Source organism: Electrophorus electricus, chromosome 2 (assembly GCF_041902795.1).
Source record: "Electrophorus electricus isolate QZ-2024a chromosome 2, ASM4190279v1, whole genome shotgun sequence".
Classification (NCBI taxonomy): Eukaryota; Metazoa; Chordata; class Actinopteri; order Gymnotiformes; family Gymnotidae; genus Electrophorus; species Electrophorus electricus.
Window position 1 is genome coordinate 33,581,451 of NC_137498.1, and position 14,526 is coordinate 33,595,976.

A 14,526-nucleotide genomic window follows, 5' to 3' on the forward strand; every position below is an offset into this window, starting at 1 on the left:
AGATTGAATGGGCAGCAACAGCATATTGGTGGTTCTTGTTACCGAGCCCGGCCTTCCCTCGCCTCCAAAGCAATTTGGAATCAACTCAAATAAAGAAAGAAAGAGAGACAGAGCTGGGACTATATCCCTTCAAAGGTCTTAAACACTGCCCCAGGCCATTTGCCAAAAAAGAACCTACAGTGGATCAGAGCCACCAAAAAAAAAGTGTTTCACGAGTTCTCCAATCAGCAAGCCCCTCGGCCACTACAAAGGGAAGGTTGTCAGTGGTGATGGGGCTGAAAGGGCTTTGGTCAGGGGTGGGCTCAGGGAGGCTGGGACAGGGCTGAGCGGGAATTCAGTGGAAGCGCTAGGAGCTGATTATCAATGCATAGGTAGCCTGCAGCTCCTTCTTCCCCAGAGCAGTCTCCAGGATGTTTCTCTCTCTGTCTCACTTTGTCTCTCTTTTTTCTCTCTCTCACTCTCTCTCTATTTCTTTCTCTCCCTTTTCTGTCTTTCTCTTGCTCTTTTTCTCTCTTTTTCCCTCTCTCAGGGGTGCATCTGTAATTCATTTGAATCCAATCTATCATTTCCACCAAGGCTGAGGGAGGAACCAGCATGGCACAGGAAGAGAGAAACAGATCTGCTAAAACAGATCAGATCTTTATCTTCATCTTTCATTGCACTATAAATTGCATCAAAAGGAAGGTTACAATGATAAATATACTTTAGTTTACAGAGGGAACAGAAAAAAGGAGGCAGCTCATTTGTAGCCCACAAACTACCAATTCTGCTTGTCTTCCACTGTGAGTAAATCACATTGTTTAAGGAAGAAGTTGTCAGTGTGAAGGAGAAGAACATATATCCTCTGACCTGGGCTCACCCAGTATTGTTTCACTTGGCCCTGGGGTGGAGAAGAGGGCCATTGGTAAAGACAGAAGACTCTGTTGTGCCCATTTGATTTTTGCTGGGGAATTAGAGTGAAATTGTTAGTCTTCTGTCTTAGCGGTAGGACATTAGGAGCAGTTTGGTTAGAGTGGAAAATATGATTCTAGCTGTGACATCAGTGTATCATGCCTCCACTACCACGCACACACTCCTTAACTTTTACTAACAGTGAGAGTAAGGATTTGTCATTTTTTCCGGCCTAGGAGCAGATTCCCCAAAAACTTTCCATTACCAATCTTTGCAAAAAAAGAAAAATGAGTGGGGAAGGCGTGAGAACTAGGACAAGGAACTAATGGTATCTAGAACCTATTTAAATATAATACCTCTTTAAATAGTTTAAATAATTTAAATAGTTATGAAGCATTGTCTGAGCATTATTGCCTTAGCTGGACTCCAGTCTCTAATAGATCTTTGCTTCTGTAATTTTGAATTATGCATTATGTCCTCTACTCTGTATATCTCCCACAGGCAATCTGTCCAAGATTCTTAGGTTGGAACAGTTGCTTTTTATACTTATACCTTTACTGGTTGCTGTGAATAGTATTTGGAGAGGATGCTATGCCTATTTTCAAATCCCTGGGAAACAACTTCTATTAATGACACCAGTGGCTCCTTAGGGATCCAAATATGAAAGGCACTTTAAAGTATTATAAATGATATCCCAGAAATTTTCCAGTTTTTTTGTATGACCAGAAGGTATGGAAAAATGATAGTCAGTTTCACTGCAGTTCCAGGAAGTGAAAATTCTTGACCTTGATTCAGGACCACCACCTCACCCCCTCCCCACCCCCCTCGAGCCTCCACAATGAGCCACTCTACAGTGCTGATGCATCTGCTCGGGATGGAGGGCCTGCGTTGTGTTGACAGATTTCAAGATATTCCATGATAATGAATTTCAAATGCTAGCTGTGCTTTCTCTGTGCAACGCTAGCAGCCAATGTTTCTTGGAGTACATGCGCTCTAATAAGGCCTTAAGATGGAGCTTGCGATTTCATCTGCTGTGTACGTATGAATTCCTAATCCTGCCAGTATTAGTCATGATTCACCCGCCCCACACTGGTGTAGTGCCCTGGTAAAGTGTCCTCAACTCTTGTTGTCCTGTAGATCTTAGCCATGCTTGTTAGTGTGCTGAGAGTTGGCTACACCTTCAGTCAGTCATATTGGACTGCCGCACATGTCACACAATGCATGTCAGGGCATATCAGTGTCTTATGAATGTTGGTGTTCTCTCTTGCTCCACCTGTCACTCTCACCTTCTCTCTGCTGAGACGGATAAAGGATAAAGAGGGTGCTTGCTCCTGTGACGGGCACGTACTGTGAGACCACTGCTGCCTTTGTGTGATAAAGCTGATCCATGTTGCTGTTGATTTACAACTGTATTCACCATTTTAAACTTATGTTCTCTTATTTTCTTGTCTCCCTTGCTATTTGCTCTTTCTTCTTTTTTCTGGCCAAATTCTTCCCCTCAACATTTGGAGATTTTTTTGTAAATCTTTCTGCTTCTCTGCCTGTGTTCATTTTTGACTCTTCTATTTCCTCAAATTGCATTTATTTTTCCTTTAATTTCTGCTCGATCTCCCTCAATCCCTCGTGTCATTTCTCTCACACTCTTTTGCACATGCTTTTTCCCCATTCCTCTTTTTTCTTTCTTTTGCTTTTCCATCCCTCTCCCTCCTGCCCCACATTCATCCCCCCACCTCTCTCTCATGCTCTCTCTCTTTCCCTCTCTCTCTCTCCTTCTCTGCAGTCTCCCTGGAGAGTTCTCCATAACCTGCGTGTTCCTGTAGACCCACCAGCCACCACATGACTCTCCAACCGTCCTCTCAAATGTCAGCAGCACACACCAGCTTGCCAGCCCATGCCGATTCAACTCCTCGATCAACCCTTGGGTCCCACAACCCATCATGTCCCCCTCTACCCCCAAGATCAGCCCACAAGGCCTCTCCATTGTTCTACCTTTGCCCTTTGCCAAGGGGAATCTCTAAAACTTGGATCACCCATCCCCTTTCTACTTAAGGACAATGGGAGATACTGACAAGCCTTGTAGCCCCCTCTCCTAGTCTCATCATGTGTAGCACTTTAACCTTCCTCTTCCTTCACAATGGCCTGTAGGGAGCCCATTATCTATGCTCTGCAGACTACTGTGATATTCTACCACACACCAGACCTCCTAAGCACTGCAGTAGGGCTACAGACCTCTTTTCTTTTTCTACTGGCGTGTCTTCTTCTTTTTATCCCCTTTCCCTGTTTTAGTGACTTCCTTCTCACCTCTTGACACTATAAAAGAAGACCTTGCATAAAGGCTGCTTTTTGCACATATGTGTATTACAAAGCCGTGCCACATATCCCATGTCCTATCCTGTCGGTGTGCTGTGTCATGTCGTGTGACCTGTCCATTCTGGACTTGCTTAGCAAGGTGTCTCTTCGCTGTGTTTCGGCGTGTCCCTGTGTTTGACTTTGTTCAACACCCCTCAACCTGCAGAACTCTCCACCAACCACTTCCCCAACCTGAATTGCCCTGTGACCCAGGCCAGGTGTCTTAAAGTGATGGACTCTGCTGCCGCCTGGTCCATGGGGTGCCATACCCAAACCGCTCTCATTATCAGTCACGGAGTAGACATCTTATTACACTTCCCTCCCCTGAACTGAAGACTCGTCAATCAAGCCCTTTAGGGATTAGAATAGGAACAAGCAGCAGGGAGCTGATCTCAGAACAGATCTTCACTGAAGAGCATCCAATGCAAAGTTTTGGAAAATGACCAGTAATTCCCCTCTTGAGGGAAAGATAGCTAGAAAATAATGGATAATGAAGTCACTCTGAAGAATAGCCTCTCCCCCCCTAGCTGGTCATGTGGCTGGGGGAGAAGCAAGAAGGAGAAAACCTAATATGAAACAGCGTTATTAAAGCATTATTATAAGTATGCAAGGAGGACTGTCTGAGGAAAAAGGGGATGTGAGATGGAACCATGAAATTCTCATTCAGTGTTTGCAGATATTTTCTGTGGTATCACTATGTATGTGTAATATGGCCATACACTGTTACCTCTATTCCTATGAAGCACATGAACCTGCTAAATCAAGTAGACTTATCTTGGCATTGTCACCGTTGTCTTAAGTCACAAGTCATCATAAATCCATGTGATCCAGTAGATAAAAGTCTTACCGCAGCCTTGCTGCTAAAGCTGGGAAGTGTATCACTAGCTTTATAGCAAAGCAGGCCAGTGAAATTAGGAATTGATCTAAAAGAACAGTTCCAGTTTGTTTCACAAGTGATAGTGTCATGTGAAATGAAAGGGTGTACGGATGTCGATTGGTCTCTGAAGATGGCAATCTGTAGCAGATTGAATGGTATTGATTAGACTGGATCTAGTTTTAGCTAACCCCTGGTTTACAGGAATAGTGCTACAACTGAGAATCACATGGGAAAGACATGTTCCAATTAAATGACTAGCTATTTTTCCATGGCTGGATAAAACCATGCGTTGTGATTATTGACATGGTGTCTGAAGTTATAGTGGTGAGAGAAGCATGTAATTGAATGCAGTCTTCTGGACTGTGTCTGGAGGTCCTGCTGCTGTCTAGGGCTGTTACCTGGATGTTACATGGCTCATGCAGTACTAGTAGTGATTGAAATAAAGATTAAGGGCATACATTCACATTCCCTTAGATACCTTTAATTAAAGTTTGCCACTAATGTAAGATTAATGAAAGTACTTGAAAACTAAAAAGATAAAGAAATTACAGTAGATATGTACTCTGTTTTTGGGTTACAGTGTGGACTAATCTGTGCTAAGAGTTTTGCTTAAAGAACAGAGCTCATGTGGTATATTGGCTGTAAAGATAAAGTCAGTCAAGGACTGTTCTCATTTACAGATGACCAGAAAATCGAATCTGTTACTTGCAGCACTTTCAGCCATTTTATGGTGAAAATTCTTACTGTTCCCATAATGGTTGAAATGAGAGGGTTTTTACTGTAATATTCCTATGAAATAGAAACTATTTGAAAAAGTATAATTTGATGACTTCTGGAAAATTTGACAGTTAATGTTCCATAATATTACAAAATGTCAAAATGGGAGAGTTGATGAGCAAGGTAGCTTTAGCTGTGAATTTATGGAAAGGAAGAACAGACCAGGAACTTTCCACTTCACATGCTCATTACACAGTAACAGAGCATTGATCAACCCCACCCTTCATAGATGTTAAAGAGGAGAGCTACCTTGGACCATGGACGTTTGGTTTGGTTGGAAAATTAAGACAAGGGGATATGTGTTGGGAGCAAATGATAGCCGCTGAATTAGCATAAGCGATATACCTCTGAATGCTGCTTAGGATCAAAAGTAGATTCACCATAATGAATTATATTTATTATACCTCTCATCATAAGAGAACTGGTCTAGGATCAGGTCCATCCTCTCCATATATTGTATTTATTTAAAAATGTCTAGAATAGCTGATTCTACATCATTACTCCTTTTCAAAAAGCATCTCTGCTAAGGTGTAATCATCTGGAATTACATTCTGCCTTTTCTGCTCCTAGCTACTATAAGCTAAAGTATTAGACTGCTCCATAATCAGCTCTTTTCTTCCTGTGAGATGGTGTGGACATGATCCCAGTCCCTGCTGAGGAGCGTGGAATGGGGTATTGACAGCAGCATCTGTACTAGCTCCTAACCTGTCTGGCAATTTCACAAGTGTTGAATTAGGTGCCACTGTGTTACAATTACTCATGTGGATTTAAATTTGGAGTAACTCCAGTCCTGGCGACTGGCTGGAGCACTGGCTCATCTGTCTGCCATCTAGAGGAGCATCTCCATCAGACATTCTTCCTCGAGCCAGAAAGGCTTCTACTCACAACACGTTACATGTGCACAAGTGCTAGACACACATACACACCAATATTACATCCACCTATGTGCACACTCATAACTATGTACACATATCTTCTGTACTATTTCCTAGATAGGCATTCTTATGCTATTCTAATGCATTTGTGCTCTCTCTCTCTCTCTCTCTCTCACTCACACACACACACACACACACACACACGCACCAACACACACAACTCTAATATCACAACCATGCATATGACTGCACACTCTCCAGTACATGGTTGGAAATAACTGTCTAATTTCTGCCACAGTGGTAGCATGGTATGTTGCTCTATTCTGCTGTTGTATGTGAGACAGGCATGCAGACCAAATCTTCCAAACCCTGACTTTTTCTTCATGTCCTTATAGTGTGCCTAATCATGAATATCAATTCAAATATTAAGAAAACTCTACTAAATTACAATAAATATATGAATATATCAGGACCACTGGCCTCTGTTTCTTGTTTTGTGCTTGGCTTGGGTTTTGTCAGGTAGTTGTCCAGGTGGAACTGTAGAGGCACACTGTAGCCTCCCAGTCACTCAGACACATTAGACACATTCATTGGGTTTCCATATGTGATGTGGTTATTCTCTCAACACTAGGTAGCTATTTTATTGTATGCTGAACATATCTCTCCACATAATGAAAACAGGGCAACAGGAGATGCTGCTTCTTCTGGTGCGTTCTAAAGATGGTCGGTGCTTATGAAGAGAGCATACACACTTGTCTGTTTGGATGGTTGGCATTGGTTGCATTCACTGGAAGAGAGTCAGGCTAAAGTGACTGGGACACCACACACTCCACACACACACACACACACACACACACACACTCACACACACACACACACACACACACACACACATGCACCACAGCATTTGCGACTGAGATCGCTGTGTTCTTGCTGACAGGGGGCATTCAGGCTAGATGGTGAGAGTGTGAGAGATGAACAGACAGAAAGAGATGACAGTCTATCACTCTCTCTCTCCCTCATTCTCCCGTGTGACTCCAGCAGATCCTCTCTCATCTCCTCATACCTCTTTTCTTCCTTTTCTCTCTCTTTTCCCCCTCCCTCCTTCTCTCTTTATGTCATTCTGTGCTGCGTTCCCAACTATGTTTTATTCTATTTCTATACTTTATATATGCCACATTTTTCTTCTTTATTTTCCCCAGTTCTCTCTCTCTCTCTCTGCCAACCTTTCTTTCTTCCTCCCCCTCTCCATCTCGCCATCTCTCTCTCTCTTTCTCTTGCTCCTGTCCGTCTTCCTCTCACAGTCCACAGTGAGCGCTCAGGAAGTCAATGAATTAAACATCACAGCCGGCACCCCGAGAACCTCACAGAGTGGTGAGGCAAGTATGGGAGAGGCAAATGCACAGGGTGGGTGAGTGTGTGTGTGTGTGTGTGTGTGTGTGTGTGTGTGTGTGTGTGTGTGTGTGTGTGTGTGTGTGTGTGTTTTTGTGTGCAAGCTTTAGGTGTCCATAGGCCTTCTGTGTCAACAGGGACAAGTCAGGCATCCATTTTCATTCCTGATCTACATCTGAGAGGGAAGCACTGGGATGTGAGTATGCTGACTTGAAGTTGTTCATCACCATGACTTTCCCTTTGCTTGTAATTCCACCTTGCTTATTCTGGCTTCTTTCTATTCTCTCTTTTGTTCTGTCTCTTTCTTATTCTCTCTCTCTTTCTCGCTCTCTTGTTCTCTCCTGCTCTGTCTCTCTCTCTCTCATCCTCATACTCACACCACTTTGTTTAATCTAGTTCATCACACATTTGCTTCTGGGAATGACTTTCTGTCTCTCCAGAATGATTCTATGTCTCCACACTGGTGGAGTGTGTCTTACACAGTGTGTGTGTGGTGGAGTGTGTCTCAAACGTAGTATGTGCGCACTGATGCTGGAAGAGACTGTTCCTCCTTGCTGGCTGGGTGTCTCTTCTCTGATACACACTCAAAGGGTTTAGCTCTCTGTGTATTCCCCACACATGGTCCACATGAGTCGGACATCCGGGTATGTAGCCCACACTACCTGCTGGTCCAGGAACATGGGGTATTCATTGTTTTCAGCCAAGTATACACAAGTCACACACACACACACACCACATTTCTCCACATACAACAGAGAGAGTGTGATGGTTCACTTTAAACCAGACTATGTATAAGTGCAATTGGTAGAGGATAGTACTGTTCAACTCCTCAATTTAGTTGATCATGTATGTGTGGAGAGCATGTGTGTACATGTACATTTTGCATTCGTGCACCCATGAGCTCCTGGGGCATATCTGCCAATCCCCCAGGCAAAGAGAACACAGCCCAGCAGGGACCCAGCCTACTTGCTCCAGGCTCCAGGCACCACTGAGGATGGCGGACTGCTGTGAGCATGCTCGTTAGAGCCTGCACCGGGCATTAACAACTGTCCCCACCCCCCTCCACCCACTCCTCTCTCCCCCATTGCACCTTCTCCACCTGGTAATGAGCTGGTACTGCAGAGAGCTCATGCTGGTACTGTATGTCATTAGCTTATACACACTTGTGCACACATTAGGCAGGTACCTTGTCTTGGCCAGTAACATACTGCCTAGCTGTGCTGAGGTCTCTGCTGAAGGTGGAGGTGTAGCCACATGAGCGTGCATGGAGCTGGACCGGACTCAGGGATTTTGCCCACTGTCCTGGATTAAATCCCATTACCTTCAGGTCAAATTTTCAAATGTCTTAATCTGGGAAGTGAATGGGAAGTGTGTGTGTGAGAAAAACAGGTGTCCTAGCACAAAAGATCAGATGTGTCATGCACTCCCCACACTGCCCCCAATCTCTGTCTCTCTCTCTCTCTCTCTCTCTCTGTCTCTCTCTCTCTCTCTCTCTCTCTCTCTCTCTCTCTCTCTCTCTCTCTCTCTCTCTCTCTCTCTCTCTCTCTGTCTCTCTCTCTCTCTCTCTCTCAATTAGATTCAATCTGGTAAGCTTTAATGGCATGACCATATGCAGTAACAATATTGCCAAAGCAGTATTACAGTAAAACAACATGAGTGAACCTTTGCAATTAAGGAAATAAAGAATTCTGTTAAAATAATGAACTTGAATAGCACTGTAATTGGTATGAAATAATAATTGGAAGACTAAACTGAACTGAAAAGAAAAGAAAATTATAAGGGGGGGAAGAAATAAATAATTAGATAAGTACATAAAGATGTTTATAAACTGGACAAAATAGTATGGGTGTGGGTATGTGTGTGTTTGTGTGTGTGCATGTGCATGCATGCATGTGTATGTTTGGGTGGGCTGCTCTCTGTCCTTCATATCGCCCAGCTAAAGCGATGCTCTCTTTTCTCCCAATAGGATGGGCAGATTGTCTCTGTTAGATAGAGACTTAAAGTGGGGGTGGAGTTCAAATTTTGGTGGATTTGGTGGAGTGGATCTCAAAAACTCAGCTCTTGGCATTACAGGGCTTTGTAGTGGTAGGTGAGGGGTCACTGTTTTTAAATGTAGCAAGTATTTAAAAATCTTTTTTTTAATTTTGAGCCTAAATCAACTCTACATGCATTATTTTTTGTTTTCCTGTGCACTTTCAGGATATTTTTACAGTATTCAGAATGCATCATTTCAGCTGTGTGTTTGTTCCTTTGTTCAAAACTTTGATTTGAGAGTGACCCCCACAATTCACCACCATACAACAGTACAGTCATTTTATGATAGACTATAATATTTTGAGCAAAGTTTGAATGGTATTTGAATGTGAATTTGACACTATTGCATAGAATGCCCTGCATGCTTTCTCACTCAGTTCATTGACTGCTGGATGAACTTTGCATTTGAACTAATCTTCAATCCTAAGTAAGTGTACTTTTTACAAGTTCTAGTGTTTGTGCCCTTAAGGTGAAGCATGGTGTGTTTCCCTGAGATGTGGTTCTTTTTTGGAAAACTATGGTTTTGGTCTTTTTCAGGTTCACTGCCAGGGTCTAGGTCTGACAGTACTGCTCTAGCAGGTCCAGGCTCTGTTGTAACCAGATCATCTGCGTAGAGCAGAAATGTGATTTCTGAGTCATTTCTGAGAAATGTGATTTCTGAGTCAGGTGCAGCAGAGTGTTCTGAAATGGTGCCTGATTCATTGATATAAATGTTGAATAATGTTGGGCTTATGCAGCAGCCTTGTCTCACTCCATATTCCTGAGAAAAAAACATGGTCCTTTTGTTGGCCATCTTTATACTGCACCTATTGTTTGTGTACTTAATGTATTTAATAATGTCATATGCTTTACCTACACTGCTTTCCAATAATTTGTAGAATAAATCCTTGTGCCAAACTGGGTCAAGAGCTTTTTTTGAAGTCTATGAAGTTTCTCTCTCTCTCTGTGTGTGTGTGTGTGTCTCTCTCTCTCTCTGTGTGTGTGTTTCAGCCTCTATATATTTCTCTCTCTCTGTGTGTGTGTGTGTTTCAGCCTCTATATATTTCTCTCTCTCTCCATGTGTGTGTGTGTGTGTGTGTGTGTGTCTCAGCCTCTATATATTCTCTCTCTCTCTCTCTCTCTCTCTCTCTCTCTCTCTCTCTCTCTCTGTGTGTGTTTCTTTCTCTCTCTCTCTCTCTCTCTCTCTCTCTCTCTCTCTCTGTGTGTTTCTCTCTCTCTCTCTCTCTCTCTCTCTCTCTCTCTCTCTCTCTCTCTCTCTCTCTCTCTCTGTGTGTCTGTGCCTCTCTGTACATTTCTCTCTCTATCTTTCTCATACTGTCTCTTGATCAGATACGTCTGTGTACACTGGGACACCTCTGGCCATGTGCCTGTCAGAACTGCAGAAAGTGCCATGAGTATGATAGCAGAGCTGCCCATAATAACCCCACATATATTTGTCATGTTGTTTTACCTGCGTCAAGAGGATTAAGAAAACATTATGTGCTCAACAGGATAAGGTTCCAGTGGAGTCATTTAGTGGTTGTTCAGGTTGATACTGGGAGGGGCCCCTAGAGAAAGCAGTGATGGAGCCATCCATAACCAGAGAACAACATGAGAACATGGACAGTGAAACTAAAAGCCTTTTCAGGCACCATTTACAGTAACCTTGAGCCTTGTATTTACAGGTCAGAGCAATAACACCACCTCACAAAGAGTTTTCAGAATTATTTAAATTCTTCTTGTATGGTTGTACAATCTGCCCCCCAGGAATCTCTCCCACAGGCAGCATGTTTGATTCTGGTACAGTTGTTTAATTAGTCAAATCAGTAACATTTTTACATTTTAAAGTTCCTTACAGTTAAAGTTCTTTAATTAACATTATTTACTGCACTAGGTAACTAACAAAGCATGAACTTGGCATTAAAAAGCCATAAATATATTTAACAATATATTAATAGTCTTCAGTGGTGAACACCAAGGAAAGATTAATGTTAATGTTAGTGTTAATAAATTGAAGAAGGTTACACTCTAAAGAGAGAGAATATACAATTTTCCTTGACTTTACAAAATGCGGATGATTTTAATTGCGTCATGTTGTATATTTAATTGTTAATGATATATATGGATTAATAATTCAGAAGGTTCTGGTATGTTAATGGTAATAGGGCTATAAATATTGTTGGTTTTTAATGTAGATGTTGAATATATTATCCCACAATACTGATCTGATCTTTTTTTATTCATATAATGATTATAATTAAGGATTAGCTATTTTTTTAAACCATTTAAAAAAAATTCCCATTACATATAATCATACAAGTTGAATGATTGCTTTATGAGAAAGCACTCCTCTGCCACTGATGACCTTTCAACAACTCAAGAGAATCTTTTTAGAAAAACAGGAAACTCACTTTACAGTCACAGGTGTCTTATAGCTATGGGTGTGTATTCAGTATTTATTCAGCATACTTAATATCACCTTTTACACAATCATTTCTGAACTTCTGAACAAGTGCAGCCAACAAATCCTGCCTGAAAATATTTGTATATTTTTGTGTTGGATAGTGGTATTGATATAACCTCAAGAGGCACACCTGACTACACTGTTTTTTTAAGGGATTTCTAGACATAAACAATCACTTCATCACACTGTGCTTAAGCCCAGGATGTAACTGCAGAGAAGTGCAGTTTCTCACTACTACACTAATATTGATGGGAGACAATAGTTTTGTGTGTGCTGGAAAATGGTGAACATGGTAGTTGTTAAGTCAGGCTTTTAAGTCAGGTCAGAGAAGCATCTTATTAAGGTACTCTTACAAGATTATCTGATGTCATTCAGCTACCTGTGCTTTTTTTTCTTTGACATTATGAATTGAATCCAGTTTGTTGTTCTACTTCACCTTAAAAATGTTTAATACAGGTCAAATGAATACAGGTAAATGATAGTAATCAGTAACCAAGGCAGGTATTCCTCAGACCACTTTCTGATGTGATGATGTTTGTTTGTAAAGGATGCTGCTCATTTAACTCTCAATCCCTACGTACCTTATCATACTGAAAAACACATTAGCAAATATATGAATCTACCAGCAGTAGCAGGGCCCTCCCGCAGAGCCCTGAGGCACCCTAACCTGTCTATGCTTTCAACAGTAATGAAACATGCTTAAGACCATGATGCTATCTGTCAAATACTCTGTGGAGGAGTCAGGGGTATTAATTAAATCCATTAGATGTGCTTGGAGAGAAAATGGCTTCCCACTCTGACTCCCAGTATTGTACTGGTGTGGTATTTTCATCACAGAGCCACCATTGTTTATCCCAAGTGCGCTGTCATTTCCCAATCACACTCCATGACCACAAGCATCTTGCATCAATTTCAAACTTGTTTCTCATCTAAGTACTCTCGGATACATTTTCCGTCCTATGTGCCCCACTTTGGAAAGATGGTTGTTCTGTTTTGTGTCTTGGAAGGGGCCCATGAGATTGATGACAGTGGGTTTGGATATGTCACATTGTTAATACTCCTGTTGGCTTGACAGCTTGAACATGTGTGAGTTGGCATTATACCCAATGAAGGGAGTGTGTGTGTGTGTGTGTGTGTGTGTGTGTGTGTGTGTGTGTGTGTAATCTGGAGTCTAGCGGGCCAGCTGCAAGCACTCTCCATCCTGGGCCCAAGTCTGCTCCAGAGACATGGACCCTGGCCCAGGGCTGAGTGAGTGGAGGCAGCAGGGAGGGAGACAGCTTCACGGACAGCTCTGCTACCTTCCTGCTTGCCACCTAGAAATGAGACTGCAACATGACAATGGGAGAAACAACACAGAACGAGGTGAGGTGAGGCTTCAGCGAGCCTCTAACAGGAAACATGGAGATTACAGCAGACATGTAATTACACTTAAGGTTTAGTCAGGGTTGATAGGAGATAAATCAGGATGAAAGTGAGGGACCACAAGCTATTCCATATTAGTGCCTTAAACTGGGGCAGGATGGATAAGAAACAAAAAAGCACAATGATGTTGGAGTAGTGTCTCACAGTATCTCTTTTCCTGATTAAAAAACATTGAGAACCCATCATGAGCTCAGTGTCTTCTCAATGGCTTAGAGAGCCAAGTCTCCCACTTCACCTGCCTGAGTCGCACAGACCCAGTGCACTTCATTTGATGTAGCTAGTATTAATACAGCAGGCTTTGTGCAAAGCACTGGCAAGACTGTGGCAATGCTAAGTTAGGCAGATGTGTTTTGACAGGCCCGTCAACTTCGTTATTAATTGTCGTTCAACTCAAACAGCGAAATCAGGAGACCTAAGATAAACATCTGTAAACATCAGGGCAGTGTGGAGCACCCCCACCCGTTTTCTCTCCCAGCACTTGGTTCAAAGGAGCACTCCATTTCACACAGTTTCTCTCTCTCACTCGTTCTCCAAGCTTTTATCTCGCTGTCTGCTGACGACTTCTGAAGCAGCAGGTATCTCCCACCCTCTTAATGGGGCTGATGGCTCATGCTGTTGGCTGCTATATGGCTCTGCTTCGTTCAGATTACCACCGCTGCCTGCCTCCGGGTGCCTAAGATCAGAGCTGTTTGGAGGGCTCACAATGATTAATTACCCAAGGCAAGATTCAAGGCAAAGGGGATGTTCAGTGAGTTGGCATGGAAAGAGTTTGACTAATGTGTTCACATAGCAAACTATTCACCAACAAGGGATAACACTTTTGGTTACATCTGTGTTTTAACTGCATATGGCGTGTAGTTTAAATCCGTAAGTACATACTTCTGTCTTCCATAAGTTCCCAACTATTGCTCAGTGCCCATGCTGTGTTCCTCGTATTTGAGTGGCCTGCTTTTGAGAAATCGGCTCATGTATGCTTCCTGGCTCAGAGTAAACTCATTGTGGACTCATTAACCCTCATTTCTGTCAGGTGTTTCTGCAGCTCAGCCTCACCTCCGTACTCTGTCTGTGCTGGGGCAGAGAACAAAAAGCACAACATTTCACATTTTATTTTTCATCATCTCTCCAGCTTGTAACAGAGAGACCTGGAGGTGCAGTTCGGATGCTCCTCAAAACACAGAACATCTAGGGGTGTGTAGGTCTCCCAGGTAGGTACACAGTGATGTGAGTGTGCATGGTGTGGGTCCGGTATCTTGGCCAGCTGCTGCTATAAGCTGCTGAGAATGCCTGCACACAGACACTGCCTGCTGCCTTTTCTCTTCTCATCATTATTCTCATCATTCGGCGGTTCTCTTTATTTACCTCCTGTCTGCTCGATCAGGGCCTGGACTTGACTTAATTAATGCTGTGTTTTTGTGTGTTTGTGTATGCCTTCCAAGACTATGATATTTACAAAAATTCAAAAGTTC

General features: G+C 42.6%; 1 protein-coding gene across 17 annotated transcripts in view; it reads left to right on the top strand.

Annotated features, from left to right (window-relative positions):
- The window catches only part of samd12 (sterile alpha motif domain containing 12), a 61,070-nt gene extending 47,860 nt beyond the window's left edge, over positions 1-13,210 (top strand). For 7 of the 17 annotated variants that reach the window (XM_081699986.1, XM_081699965.1, XM_081699971.1 and 4 more), the window contains one exon: positions 6,972-8,724. In XM_081699986.1, the coding sequence (XP_081556112.1) occupies positions 6,972-7,083 (112 nt within the window). In that variant the 3' untranslated portion in view covers positions 7,084-8,724. The other 10 variants (XM_081699980.1, XM_081699931.1, XM_081699948.1 and 7 more) reach the window with 7 other exon arrangements.
- The last annotated feature ends 1,316 nt before the right edge of the window (positions 13,211-14,526 follow it).